This window comes from Misgurnus anguillicaudatus, chromosome 7 (assembly GCF_027580225.2).
Source record: "Misgurnus anguillicaudatus chromosome 7, ASM2758022v2, whole genome shotgun sequence".
Lineage (NCBI taxonomy): Eukaryota > Metazoa > Chordata > Actinopteri > Cypriniformes > Cobitidae > Misgurnus > Misgurnus anguillicaudatus.
In genome coordinates, this window is record NC_073343.2 from 16,804,721 (window position 1) to 16,820,706 (window position 15,986).

General features: G+C 42.1%; 1 protein-coding gene across 2 annotated transcripts in view; it reads right to left on the reverse strand.

The window, feature by feature from the left end:
- LOC141365292 (BRISC and BRCA1-A complex member 2-like) overlaps positions 1–15,986 on the reverse strand; it is a 204,982-nt gene that overhangs the window by 106,441 nt on the left and 82,555 nt on the right. For both annotated transcript variants that reach the window (XM_073869480.1, XM_073869481.1), the window contains exon 5: positions 3,813–4,001. In XM_073869480.1, the coding sequence (XP_073725581.1) occupies positions 3,813–4,001 (189 nt within the window). The remainder of the gene's footprint in view (positions 1–3,812; positions 4,002–15,986) is intronic.

Below are 15,986 nucleotides of genomic sequence, written 5' to 3' on the forward strand. Positions count from 1 at the left end.
TTATATCTTTTTCAGCACATCCCGGTTTGCAACAAACCTTTTTTATTAACTTAGACCAACAATTGTATGGGTTCCTTTGCAATAACAAGCCAGCCCGCATCAGAAAATTAGTCTTACAACTTCCCAAATCTGAAGGGGGTTTAGCACTTCCAAACTTTCGTTGTTACTTTTGGGCTTGTACTATTCACAAATTACTTTACTGGGTTGGCCCTAGATCTTGTTCTCCTAGCCCACCCTGGGTACACATAGAAATATCTTCCTCACACCCCTTACCTTCTAATATTTACTTTCAACTTCCTCTTGAGGTATACAAAATTTCAAACAATCCAATAGTTGTTAATACTATTAAGATTTGGATTCAATTTTGAAAACAATTTGGTTTGCACAAAGCCTCGATTTATATGCCAATCTCAAATAATAATTTATTTCCCCCATCCCTTTTAGACCGCAGCTTTGATATTTAGGCAAATAACGGTCTTTCTACTTTGAACGATCTGTATGAAGATGACATCTTCTCCTCTTTTTCTTCTTTAGCAGCTAAATTCCATCTCCCAATGAGCCATTTCATTTCATTCAAAAACTATTTTCCCACTTCCCCAATCGGCCCCCTGAATCAGAACTTAATCCTGGTCAAAGACGGCTGATAGCTATCATTTATGGTAAATAACTTCCTTAACCCCATCTCCAATTGACACTCTTAGCTGGGAGCAAAATTTAGGCATTGATATATCTGAAGACGAGTGGAAGAACATTCTCAGTTTAATTCATTCCTCGTCTGTCTGTGCTAGACATGCTCTAATACAATGTAGTGGTCCATAGAGCTCACTTTACTAATGCCAAACTGGCCAAAATATTTTCGAATAGAAGTGACACCTGCAACAGTCTCCAGCTGATCATCTACATATGTTTTGGTCTTGCCCGAAGCTGAATGACTACTGGTCTGATATCTTCAGAACACTTTCACAGGCCCTTAACATAACCATTGCTCCTAATGCATTGTCTTATTTGGCTTACCCCCAGATTCAGTCACACCATCTGCAGCACACTGCGTCATTCCCTTCACCACCTTGTTAGCTAGGCGTGCAATCCTTTTTAAATGGAAACATGTCTCTCCCCATCAAATGAGGACTGGATACGAGAGGTTTTGCAATGTATTCAGCTTAAAAAAATCAGATATTCTTTAAAAGGTTTGCTAAATAAGGTTCAGTGTTTATTATGTCTTGCTAATGTTATTATTTATCTATCTATTTACTTATTTATTTTGTATGTGTGTGGGAGCGATTAATGTGTGTATGAAGTTGTCATGGTGGCCTCTGGGGAGGGTTGGGGGGGGTTATTACTAGGGATGTAACGATTTACCGTGCAAATTTCTCAATGAATGAATTTGAATGAATTACAGTGAAATCCCAGCATATCCGAATGCCGGGGGCGCTCTCATGCAGAAACTCCCTTTGTGCCACAGAAGAAGTAGCGTTACAAACGCTATTCCAGGAAATGTCTACAGGAATATTTATATCGCTGTTCTTCAAATTGTTTCAGGTATTTTCATGATAATAAAGAATATTTTGAATGATTTTGTTTAACGAGTGTTGCTTTTTTAAATGCATGTTATAAACGACTCTGACTCTGACTCATAATGATTTTAGATTGATAAGGACTTCCTACTGACCAAATGTCGTAGTACACGCACAAGCTGTGCATGAAGCACATAACCGCAGCCTTGCGATTCAGATTCAGTTTCAGACAGGCAGGGATAATAGGACACATGATTAATCGTTACATCCCTAGTTATTACTGCTATTATGTTCTTTTGTTGGGTGTTTTTTCAGACATCTTGCTCCATTTTGTAACTGCTGCCATATCTTTGTATGTCTGCAAAAATTTTATTAAAAACGTGTTGTTATTGTGAATGTACACAAATTAAAGAAGACCCTTCACAGTTTCAAATGATGTCAAACACGTAAGTGTATGACTATTAATAATGGAGTATTTCAAGTTGATTCTGCTATGACAAGGAGAAAACACGTCAAAACGCGGCGCCACATTTTGGACCTCAGGGAGTTAAATCACTCCTACAGAAGTCCTTTGCTACACACGCTGACTGGCTCATGTGGCACCACACGAAGTCGAAAACAAGCCATGTCCACAGAGGTGTTATATCTGCAGCCCAGCTGTAACTCCAACTGGCGACAACAAACTGAAACAAATTTTCAGTTTCTGAAAACAAATAGTGACAAATCCCGCAACTGGCTCGCTGGTGTCGATAACTTCAAGGTCAAGGTACCATTTATTGTCTCCCTTAGGAGAAATTTGTCTTAGATGAGAGAACTGCTGCACATCAGTCCTCCCCAACAACTACATTCATACATACATCTATTACACATAACACACTTTACCTTAAATAAATAAATAATTAAAACTAAATATATAAAAAAGGCGCATTCTAATAATAATAAATTTCTTATAAAAAGAGTACATTCCTAATTGAGTACACTTAAATATTGCTAATTCAACACCTGAATTACCTTAAAAACATACCACTACTATTCACCATATCATCACATTGCATAATGGGACCCTGTATCGCCTTCCAGAGTTCATCAACACATACTCTGAATACAAAACATGTGAGTGGTCCAGTACAATTGTATTTGCCTGCTGCAACAAGGACCTCTTAAAAATGTCCTGTAAAGTGTTTAGTGTCCATACTCCCATGATTTTCCCTGCTACCTTAACTAAATTGCTTATCTGGGCTCTCATTTTCATTGTTACACTTCCAAACCAATTTGTTATTCCATAACGCAAAACAGACTCAATCGTAGCTTTATAAAAAATTTGCATAATATTGCTACTGACTCCATTTAATCTTATAAATAAGGTGCTGTTTCCTGCAGCAATGTGCAAGTGCGTATACTAGGAAGAGTCACTGGGGGGCAATCGAGACGTTTTGGCTTCACTTTTCAGGGCTTGTGCGGCACGCTTGCTCTTGACAAAGAAAACTATTTTTCAGGTCTTTTTTGCTTAAAGGAGCTCTACGTAGGTTCTGAAATTTCTAACCGTTACTGACACAAGTTGCCGTTTGTTTCAACACAAAATGGTTGGTTGTTTTAATGCATTGTTGGGTCAAATCTAAACATTTTCTGAGTTAATTTAACTTAACGACTGGGCTTGTTCTTTTTTGACCCAATGTTGGGTTCAAACTAACCCAGCATTTTTAGAGTGTAGGAAGCCTTTATATTTGAGTTTGCTATTGCTGAATTAAACTATGGTAAACTAGCAGCTTCTATCATTGCTTTTATATGAATGCATCACCTCATTATTAACAACTCGGCTGAACTGTATGTAGATGGCTTTTGCGTAGAAATGCATATTGCAATTTTATTGTTGCAAATAAAACTCCCATAGTCCACAACTACTGCAGATTTAACTTATTTTAGGATATAAATTTAGTTAAATCATCAAACATTTGTATGACTTGCCAGTGACTTGCTTGACATAAGCAGTGACCTAACTTGTTTGATTCGCACAAAAAATGACTTGGACTTGGTTGAGACTTGAGACTTACTTGTGACTTGCACATGTGTGATTTACTTCCACCTCTGGTATTGAGTATGGGTAATTATTCTATCATTAACTTTTACCTCAGTAAATCTACCCAGCTTAACTAGTTGTTCAAATTACATTTTTTGTTTGTATGACAGTTACAGTAGAGCTTTAAAAACATTTTTGGAAGGGCCTAAAAACTGAAGACTTGAGAAACCAGGGATTAGCATATTAGCACACATGTATATAAAGTGAAGCTGCACAGGTACCCAGCTGTTCTTGCGGCCAGCGTAGATCTCCATGCTTTGGCCATAGTCCTCCAGCAGGCTGTCGTACTCAAAGAGCAGGCGGGAGCTGTCACGCAGCCGCTGGCACTGGTACTGATGGTACTGCTGTAGCAGCTCTTTCACTAGCTGTAGGAGACACTCTGGTTTACCAGTGTCCCATGACACCAAGTGCTGCAAGAGCAGAAAACAAGGAAAAGTCATGAGTCATGATTTAATCCTAAAAACATAACATAAACCGAGTTGATGTGGAGAAAATGTGTAACATGTTTTGTGTACCAGGATAAAAAAACACTTCCTCATTTTACTCATTTTATGTCTGATAACAGAACAGATAATATCTAAAAAAAAAAAAAACAGGATTATTCTCTCAAACAAATGCATCATTTAAAATTTGTTTGGTAGTAAAAAACACAAAATAAGTCCATCATTGTCTCGACTCTTATTTGGGTTTTTTGTAATCATTATAATACAAACATAAGAAGGGATGAGCATGGTCAACTTATAAATACTTTGTGCTGCTATTACTCTGTGACGTATTGTTTGAAAGCACCACAAAGGAATGGCTGGCCAGGCGTGTGATCGAATAAACCTGCTGTGCAGAGCTAGACGCTAGATGTCCTGTTTATAATCACGTTATTTACAGTATAAGATACCACAAAGCGTGTCAAATATGATGCCTCGTGTGTTTGTGTGTGCGTTTGGCTGTCGCGTCACACTGTCTGACGGAAGCACAAAGAAATTACTCGCGTACGAAGAGAACTTTTAGTGAGGAGACAGGCGCGAGCAAATAATGATTTATATGTCATGTTTCCTGCACTCAGATAAAACAACTCATCAAAACAGCAACAAATGGAAAGACTTGATCAGAGATTGAAAGTCCATTGACTGGGCGTGAGCAATGCATATGGATTGTGTCTGCGCTTTTATACCAATGGCGGGGTATGTCGATCTTAGCTCATTACAGATAGACATTACATATAGCATTATGTAGACAGTTATCTTTTGTTTCTATGACATGTATTCGTTAAGTTACAGTTAATTTTGTGACGCATTTCTGAAAAGACTTCACTGAGGGTGAGAGAACAGAACGTGCATTATGTTTATTTTCTTAATTTTGCAAAAAGCACAACACTCCGTTTTAACTGGGAGTAGACACAAAAAAACTAGACACAACATTTTAAATGATGTATAAATCATATCTGTATGTCCAAAATAAGCAGAGTAATCTAAGTCTCTTTGTGGAGTGATTGAAAAATAAAGAGTTTGCGGTGCCCGCGACCCCAGAGAGTTAACCCCTTTTTTAAACAAATAGCAATAGTACATGATATCCTGTGCCAGTGATGTTCATCTCCTGACCAGGTCCTGATGCCAAAACATCCACTATTATTCTAGCTTTTTACTTGCTACAAAATTCTAACAAAATGCCACAAAGGATGGAAATTAAACCACTGAGAGAGGAAACACCGTTCTCCCTCAGATCTTAGATAAGACATCTAAGGACCTTGTGTGTATGCCACATTTTATGCATGCAGTTAACAATGGTTTAGTAAGAAAGCTAAATGTTTAAGGATATTTTCAGCCTCTCTCATCACAAACATTACGCATTTAGAGAAAAAAGTATGTTGAGTGGGTGTATGCCCATTGCAGGATTTGCATCACTGTGTTTTTGTGGATTGTGTGAGCGGGAGAAAGCTTGCATGCCAGCATGGTCTATTTGCCTTCCCTCCTCTTCTCCTACAGGCTGACCTCATTTGCATAGGTGATCCTAATTTGCATGAGCTTCCCTGACTGGCACAGTGCACAGGAACGTACATTTAGAGTGAGGGAGCAAAAAACAAAATGCCACCTTTTCAGAAAGTGTTCCGGCATTCTTTTGCCTGGCTTAATTGTACCCAACAGCCAACATTGTCTCTGAGACCCAATTGTCCCTTGATGCATGATACGTACATAGGCTGAAAAAATTTTGTGACTCTAAACTAAGAAAATGTGTTAAAAAAATGTTTGTTAGAATGTAAATGCTCTAATAAGGATACCAATGCTTGTCTAATATTAAATTAGGGCTGCTAATAACTAATAATTATTTTCATAATCAATTAATCTGGCAATTATTTTTCGATTAATCAACTAATTGGATAAAATATAAATATTTGCTTAATTAGATCTTTACATGTATTATAGCTAAATAAGGCACTAAATTAGGGCATTCGCTTGTAGAAGTGTACTTTTAAAAGTGCAAAAGCTACACACTGCTACAGAGTTTTATTAATATAATATTTTTGATTAAGATATTTTAAGCCTTAAATAAAAAGTTTGTGCAGCTTTTAAATAGTAAAGCATCTTTAAATGTCAAATATCAATTAACAAAATGAATTAAGTCTTTAAGAATTTAAGAATTAAGAATTTTGCCACAGATGAATAAACTAATTTTAATTTTCAGCTTTAAACCTTGATGAATATTAAGATTATTACTAACAAAAAAATGAGCCATTATGATATGAAAGTGGTGATATACATGCGTTGTTACAGTAATAAAAACCTGGATTTCCCCCTTACTTTAAAACAGATTCTTGTGGTTCATTACTATTTTTATGAAAACCCAACAACAATTAAACAAATACAAAGTCACTTATATTAATGGAAATTAAACCTTTATTAACCAGTGTTCGTTTGCGTTTTTGCTTCCGTGCTTTTAACCAAGCTGGTCGGCTAGTCAGAAGATCGCCTGAATAAACATGCAGCTCGCATATGAAGTAAAAGTGAGCTTGCGCTGTATTAAGAAACAACACCTGACTTATAAGTGCAAAGCTCGCTCGCGCTGTATGAAGAAACAGCACCTGACTTTTTTGAGGCTGTTTACACTTGGTATTAAGATGTGCTTTCATTGGGGCTGTTTACACTTGGTATTAAGATGTGTTTTCATCGATCGGATCACAAGTGGACGAGAGAGACACATTACGTTTACACCTGGTATTTAAATCCGTCTCTTTTGTCCACTTTCGACCGCTTCTGTGCTGAATACTATGAGGGGGTGGTCTGTGAGACTGTCTCTCTGCTGTCATTCAAACCCGAGCAGGAGTAATTATGAGTTTATATGGACACAAACTAATATTATTTCGGAGTGCACTGCTTGTTTAGCAAGTAAACATGCTGCACATTGTTTTGTACATGAGTATGTAAGAGCTTTCTTTGAATTTTCAGCGCAATTGATGAAATAGGATCGCGCAACTTTCACACGCTTTCAAAAGGAAACTACGGAGATCAGCCGCTTAGTTTTATCAATGAAAGGCTAAAAATAGCGCTGTTCACCGAATGTTCACGCCAGAAGTCAAAAAAGACGTAAAACTTGTGTTTAATACCTCAGATTAGATAAATGGGCGGAGAGAAGGCGGTCTGTGTGGCTGTTCGAATGCATTCAACCACATGTGCGTTCCGCAACTCCAAAGCGATCCGATCGAAAGTGGTTTCGACTACCTCTGGATGTGGTCGAAAGTGGACGAGCTCAAAACGTTTTGAACACTGTTTACACCTGGCATTAACGTCGTCCACTTGTGATCCGATCGACGAAAACACATGTTAATGCCAAGTGTAAACAGCCTCATTGATCGGATCACAAGTGGACGAGGGAGACACATCACGTTTACACCTGGTATTTAAATCCATCTCTTTTGTCCACTTTTGATCGCTTCTGTCATAAATACTTTGAGGGTGTGGTCTGTGGAGACTGTGGGCAAGCCTCTCTGCTGTCATTTAAACGCGAGCAGGAGTAATGACGAGTTTATATGGATGCGAACTAATACCATGTGGGAGTCTGCTGCTTGTGTTGTAATTAAACATTCTGCACAGTGTTTTGTACACGTATATATTAAAACTTTCTTTGAAATTTCAGCGCAGTTGATGAAATTCAAATGTATATAGCGCCGTAAGTGTATATACACACTCGTAAAATGAAATTACGCGGAGATCAGCCCCTTTAGTTGTATCAATGAAAGGCTAAAAATAGCGCTGTACACCGTGTGTTCGCGCCAAAATTCAGAAAAGATTTAAAACATTGTGTTCAGTACCTCAGATAAAAAATTGGCAGAGAGATGGCGGTCACAGGTTACATTGCATTTAAAAAAACGTGACTGACTTTGAGCAAGCAGCTCCCACTGTATGAAGAAACAGCACCTGACGCGTGTGCATGTTGGCCGACAGTGGTGCAGGAGCATGTAACGTCACAGACCAACTAATCAATAATGAAATTCGTTGACAACTCTATATTAAAGGAGTGGTTCAATGGTATTTCATGCATTCTTAATTATTAACACAGTTATAGAGTTGTTTCCTCATGCTAAACGTAGGCAAAGTTTCAAAAAAGCAGTTGGGCGTGTTTCAGAGTATTTCTGTGTCGAATGCACTTCGCCAGGGTTCGTACAAGTTTTGGAAAGGTTTTTTTTCGATTACAGGTCTAGCTGACATTTCAGGAGTTTCTATACGCATCACTTATTTTTATTAGCACTTCCCCCGGAAACCACGCTCACCCGTCAATCAGCGGGAGACGCTAGAACTTCACATCACATGACAGCTTTGTTTAATTTCAAAACTCAACAATGGCATGAAATAAGAAGTGTGTTTTTGGATGTTAGGAGAAGAAAGCCAGCCTTATGTAAGATGTCACTCTTCCTTACGCACAGCACACACACACACACACACACACACACACACACACACACACACACACACGCAGGTTGCTAGGTTACCATAGCAAATAGGCTCACCCCAGAAATTATATATTTTTTTTAGTAGCCTAATGGTAAATGCTGCATTAAATTGCTTAATTGTTGGCACTGGCACTTATAAACACTATATGGGCAAAAACTGCAATATATAGGATTAGTTTTGGAGTTAAATGTTGGAGTTGGAATCAATACCTCTGGGTTGTTTTTAGAAATAAAAGAAAAATGCTTAATCATTATACAGCCACATCATTTTCGTTATGCATTATTTGTTTTGGACGTTTAAAAACACACAATATTTATCAGATTAATCGATCGATTAAGTGCTAGATTAATCGATTACAAAAAGAATCGATAGCTGCAGCATTACTATACACATCTGAATTGAACTGAAATTTTTAATTCAGAATTTTTCATGTCACAAACAAACAAGGCTAGTTAGAATATGTTTTTCACACACTGCCTTATATATTTTTTTAATTGATGGTGATGCAATTTCAACTTGACTTTCATCATTCCTTTGATTCACTCAAAATCAACAAGCCCAACTTAGCAGACCAAAATAGAGGGAACAGAGGAAGCCATCTGTCCATTCAAGCATATTTTACACAACTTATTAACAATGCAGCCCATGACATACAGCTGATCTTGATACATTTTATGGATCAAATCAACATGTCTACTCGCAGATGAAGAAAGCAGAAAAAAAATGAGGAAAGATAAGAAATAAGGTCTTCAGCTATGACCGTGCATTAGAAAAAAAATCTATTTACAAATAAATATGAAACTATAAAAATTATTTTAAGGCTGCTAAATTAAAACTTTACCTAAAACTTATATGCATTGGTAAGCCATGGTACAGCATTTTAGTCACGATGGGGTGCAAGCAGTGCAAGAAACCTCGGTGTAGTCTTTGATGATGAATTGACTTTCTCTTATAACATTGCAAAGACAATGCGATCGTGCTGTTTTGTTCTATACAATATCAGAAAATACAGCCATATCTCACAGAGCTACAGCACAACTTCTGATTTAGGCCCTTGTAATCTCCAGGCTGGACTACTGCAATGCTCTTCTTACTGGCCTTTCTGTATGATTTATTAAACCACTCCAATTAGCTCAGAACACAGCAGCTCGGCTCATCTTCCAGGAGCCCAAAAGGGCTCATGTACCGCCGCTCTCATCCCTCTCCGCTGGCTACCGATTGGAGCACATATCAGGTACAAATCGCTTCTACTCACTTACAGAACTTTTGTTGGGACCATAGCAGCATACTTTCACACCTTCATACATTCCTACATCCCATCCAGAACCTTACGTTCAGCAAACGATTGGTGCCTTGTGTTACCCTCACGAAGGGGCAATAAATCATCATTACGCTCATTTTCCTTCACTTCTTCCTACTGGTGGAATGACCATCCTATTGCAAATCCGGTTTGCCACATCTCTTGAAACACTCAAAAAACAATTAAACCCATATTTTCCACAAAAACTTGACATAGATATTGACCACATTTTTTTCTTCTCCTTTGGCAGTAAAAAAGTCCACTAAACAAGGCCATAACTTTAAAACAAGACTAGTAAAACCCCATATCAGGCTATTAATTTCCAAACATAGAGATAAGAATAAAAGATAAGTGTCAAATAATGTTATCACTTGTTATCCTCCTAAGGTTTCTGAGGCAAGTAAGGAAGCAGGTTTACCTGCTCTATGTGAGAGGAATGTTCTCAGGAAGTCTTTGACTATCTTGGGTGATTCATCCCACACTTTGTGTTTAGAATTCAAACTGCTCCCTCAGGCAGGCGATATAGAGTGCCCAAGTGAAGGACTGTTAGAGCTTCTAGGTCTTTTGTTTTAAATGCAGTCTTCAGTGTAAATACTTATCTGAAACATAAAGATGTAACCGTGATTTTTAAATAGTAGATAAATAACTGTGTAATGTATTATAATGCTTGAGGTTGTTTATGGTTGGTGTTAGGACGTCAGTTTGATTGGTTGCTTTGTTTCTGTGTTTTCATTGTCTGTGTTTATGTTTTACAGCTCTGCTCATGCGCGTCTGTCGTTTGGGTTCTTCATCAGCGTGATTTCCTACACCTGCGTCACCACACCTGTTAATTATTTACCCCTCGTTTGGTTTGCTATATTAGTGCCCTTAGTCTTTTGTTCCCCGCGAGTTCGTCATTGTATGTGCCTTGCCAATTCTCCTGTCCTGTCTTGTCTAGTCGGTCTAGTACCCAGTATTATATAACTCCAGTTATCTGTTCATTTAGTTAATTTATTTATCTTACCAGTCTAGTTATTACTCATAGCTCCAGTTTATTTCTTTAGTTATTTTCCGTATTTTACCTGAGTTCTCTGCTGTCACCATCTGCCAGGTTACCCTCTGCTCTGCTATCTCTGAGTGCTTGACATCTCACTCTCCGCTGCAGCTTCGGCTGTTGTGCTGCCCGAGGCGCTGTCCAGCGTACCTACACAGGGTCTGAAGCCGCGGTCCGGCAAGCTCGGTTAAATTCTCCGTGGAAGTTAAATCATTCACCCTGTCATCGCGCAGTGGATTATTCACCCTGTCATCGCGCAGTGGATTACTCACCCTGACATCGCTCTGTGGATCTGTCACCCTGTCTACAAGCAGCGGATTTCTCAGCTGACCTTCGCTCATTGAAACTCTCACCCTGTCTACGCACAGCGGATAATCTCACCCTGTCTACGCACAGCGGATAATCTCACCCTGTCTACGCACAGCGGATCTTTCTCTATCTTTGATTTATTCTCTTCTTTATTCACCCAAGCTCAGCCTTGTGGACATTGACTGCCTTTAATAAATTATTATTTTTCTGCAATTGGATCCTGTCTCAGTCTCCCTCTGTAGCCCCTGACAGACGAACTCGCCATCTAAATGGATCCAGCAGATGTCGAGTCAGTGCGCTCTGCCATCGCCCAGCAGGGAGCCTGGTTGGGTCAGCACACGGCACAGATAACCTCAGCGTCCCGTGAAGTCGAGGATCTTTCGTCTCGTTTCACTGAGCTTAGCGCTCAGCTCGACCAGGTCCGTCGAGAGGTCAGTCAACCCCGCCAGCCTCTGGAGGCGGAACCCCATGCCACCAGCCCTCCGCCGTATGACGGCGATCCCAACTCTTGCCGGGCATTTCTTTCCCAGTGTTCCTTAGTGTTTGCACTTCAGCCTCGACGATATGCTACTGAACAGACCCGAGTAGCTTTCTGTATTACCCTGCTCACCGGGCGAGCGCGTGAGTGGGGCACTGCGGTCTGGGATGCCCGCGCACCCTGCTGTCAGTCTTTCGATGCCTTTCGGCGTGAGATGGAAAAGTTGTTTGACCGGTCGGTTCAGGGTGACGCTGCAGCCGCCCGTTTAGTGCGTCTGGCTCAGGACAGACACTCAGTCACGGATTACTCCATAAAGTTCAAGACTCTGGCTACAGCGTGCGGTTGGAATGACTCAGCTCTACGTGCCCAGTTTGTTGACGGTCTCAATGATGAGATCCAGGATGAAATCGCTACCCACGATCTGCCTAGTTCTCTCGACGATATCATCGAGCTCGCGCTCAAGGTTGAGGCTCGGATGCTTCTTCGCCAACACCGCCGCACGCTGCGTCACCGGGTTCTTCAGAATGAGTCGGTCAGTTCTACCACGCCCACCTCGTTGTCTTCACTCACTGAGGCTGAACCCATGCAGCTCGGTCGCATGCGTCTCTCTCAAAAGGAGAGAGAGCGACGTCTACTAAATTCTCTCTGCCTCTACTGTGGCAAGCCGGGGCATTTCGCTAAAGGGTGTCCGTTAAAAGATCCAGCCCGCCGGTGAGACCGGGAGTCCTGGTGGGCGTGGCTACTGAAGAAATCTCCCCTGTCTCTAGCTCTCATCTGCCGGTTATTCTGTCCTTTGGGGGCGTGGATCATCCCACCTCGGCTCTTCTCGACTCCGGTGCCGAGGGTAATTTCTTGGATGAGGAGTTGGCTCGCTCTTTGGGCATTCCCGCTGTTCCCCTCAAGATTCCTCTCGTGGTTTGGACTCTCAAAGGGCAGCAGACGGCGCAGGTCACTCACTGTACACCCCCGGTTAGTCTTTTTGTTTCCGGCAACCACCGTGAGGAGATTGTGCTGTACCTTCTAGGCTCTTCTCTTTCGCCCATCATTTTGGGTCATGCCTGGTTGGCACAGCACAATCCTCACGTGGATTGGCGTAATAGTGTTATTTTATCTTGGTCATCGTCATGTCATGTGTCTTGTCTTGGTGCTGCTTCTTCTGGTTCTGTTTCTTCTGTCTCTCAGGTTTCTGCAGCCGATCTGACCGGGGTCCCGGCGGAGTATGGAGATCTTCATCAGGTGTTCAATAAAGCCCGGGCCACCTCCCTTCCTCCCCACCGGCCGTATGATTGCGCTATCGATCTCCTCCCAGGCACTTCTCCGCCTAAAGGTAGACTTTTTTCTTTGTCCGGTCCCGAGAGAGAGGCTATGGACCGTTATATTAATGATTCCCTTCGTGCCGGTCTCATCCGTCCCTCCACTTCCCCCGCGGGGGCAGGTTTCTTTTTTGTTAAAAAGAAAGACGGCTCCCTACGTCCATGCATTGATTACAGAGGTCTCAATGACATTACCATTAAGAATACAAAGCCTGATGCCCTCTCTCGCTTGTTTGGTGATCCTGACGTCGAGAGGGATGAAACCATCCTCCCTGAGGGGCGGGTGGTGGGTGCCCTCTGTTGGGGCATCGAACAGCGAGTGAGGGAGGCCGGACGAGAGAGTGAAGTGCCGGAGGGGTGCCCGGCGGGTCGGCTTTGGGTTCCGGCAGCGCTTCGCTCTGAGGTCATCCGGTGGGGTCACGAGTCTAGGTTTTTCGGCCATCCGGGGGTTCGGAGAACGTTGGCTACCGTCCGTCAACGTTTTTGGTGGCCCGCTATGGGCTCCGACGTCAGACAGTTCGTTTTAGCCTGTCATGTATGCGCTCGTAATAAAGCGTCTCATCAGCCTCCCATTGGTCTGCTTAAATCTCTCCCCATACCCACCCGTCCTTGGTCACACATAGCCATTGATTTTGTCACCGGCTTACCAGTTTCTAAGGGTAACACCGTCATCCTCACGGTGGTGGATCGCTTCTCTAAGGCGGTTCATTTTATTCCCCTACCTAAGCTTCCCTCTGCCAAAGCGATGTCTCAGATATTAATAGAACACGTCTTCCGCCTCCATGGTTTACCCACAGACGTAGTATCTGACAGGGGTCCCCAATTTATCTCTCGATTTTGGCAAGAATTCTGTAAGCAGATTGGTGCCACTGCCAGCCTGTCTTCAGGTTATCACCCTCAGACCAATGGGCAATGTGAACGGGCTAATCAGGATCTTGGTCGTACGCTCCGCTGTCTGACGTCTCAATGTCCGAACTCTTGGTGCCAACAGCTTCCGTGGGTAGAATATGCTCATAATTCCCTGCCTGTATCATCTACTAACATGTCCCCTTTCGAAGCCTCGATGGGTTTTCAGCCTCCTTTGTTTCCCTCGCAGGAATCCGATGCGGCGGTTCCGTCTGCTCTGGCCTTCGTCCAACGCTGCAAACGCAGCTGGAATAGGGCCAGAAACGCTTTAATTCAAACCTCCAGACGAACTCGAGTCGCGGCTGACCGACACCGGCGACCCGCCCCTCGCTATATTTGTGGGCAGAAAGTATGGCTCTCTTCCAAGGATCTGCCTCTCCGAGAGCCTTCACGTAAACTGGCTCCTCGCTTCCTTGGTCCATACAGTATAGTTAAGGTCATTAGTCCGGTTGCGGTCAAGCTCAGATTGCCTTTAGCATTCGGTCGGATTCACCCGGTTTTTCATGTGTCCAAGATCAAACCTGTTTTTTTTTTCCGCATTAATCCTGTCCCCTCTGCTCCCACCCCTCCCACCCCTCATCTAGTGGACGGTTCTCCTGCTTATTCAGTTAAGCGGTTATTAGATTCACGTCGGCGGGGCAGAGGTTTTCAGTATCTCGTGGACTGGGAGGGCTACGGTCCGGAGGAGAGGTGTTGGGTACCGGCCCGGGACATTTTGGACCCTGAGTTGATTAACGATCTCCGTCGGCGACAAGGTGAGCCCCTTCTGGGACCGCCCGGTGGCGGTTTTGGGAGGGGGGATACTGTTAGGACGTCAGTTTGATTGGTTGCTTTGTTTCTGTGTTTTCATTGTCTGTGTTTATGTTTTACAGCTCTGCTCATGCGCGTCTATCGTTTGGGTTCTTCATCAGCGTGATTTCCTACACCTGCGTCACCACACCTGTTAATTATTTACCCCTCGTTTGGTTTGCTATATTAGTGCCCTTAGTCTTTTGTTCCCCGCGAGTTCGTCATTGTATGTGCCTTGCCAATTCTCCTGTCCTGTCTTGTCTAGTCGGTCTAGTACCCAGTATTATATAACTCCAGTTATCTGTTCATTTAGTTAATTTATTTATCTTACCAGTCTAGTTATTACTCATAGCTCCAGTTTATTTCTTTAGTTATTTTCCGTATTTTACCTGAGTTCTCTGCTGTCACCATCTGCCAGGTTACCCTCTGCTCTGCTATCTCTGAGTGCTTGACATCTCACTCTCCGCTGCAGCTTCGGCTGTTGTGCTGCCCGAGGCGCTGTCCAGCGTACCTACACAGGGTCTGAAGCCGCGGTCCGGCAAGCTCGGTTAAATTCTCCGTGGAAGTTAAATCATTCACCCTGTCATCGCGCAGTGGATTATTCACCCTGTCATCGCGCAGTGGATTACTCACCCTGACATCGCTCTGTGGATCTGTCACCCTGTCTACAAGCAGCGGATTTCTCAGCTGACCTTCGCTCATTGAAACTCTCACCCTGTCTACGCACAGCGGATAATCTCACCCTGTCTACGCACAGCGGATAATCTCACCCTGTCTACGCACAGCGGATCTTTCTCTATCTTTGATTTATTCTCTTCTTTATTCACCCAAGCTCAGCCTTGTGGACATTGACTGCCTTTAATAAATTATTATTTTTCTGCAATTGGATCCTGTCTCAGTCTCCCTCTGTAGCCCCTGACAGTTGGTGGTTGTGTTGTTTTTATAAATTTGTGTGTTTGTGAGGTTTGATGCTGAATAAATTGCCCTGTAAAAGGACCAATAAAGATTTTACTACTACTAGTACGAAGCTTAGACCTGCATCAGGAAAATGGCTAACGCAGTTTCATCTCCGTCTCCCCTTACTCCCTTACTCTACCGTTTTTTGATGATGCTCCGTGGGTATCGATTTGTACTGTTAAGCCCACTGGTGAGGGGCGGGAGTCTGGTTCTTGTAAGGGATTCAGTGCTCTGACCTAAACTAACTCTTTCTTTTCTTTATTTTTTAATAGACTTTAATTAGGATTTTATTGCACTACTTTAAGATCTTTGATGATATCTATGATTAATTTTTTTAACTTTACTAATAATGAATATTGCTTTGCTTTAG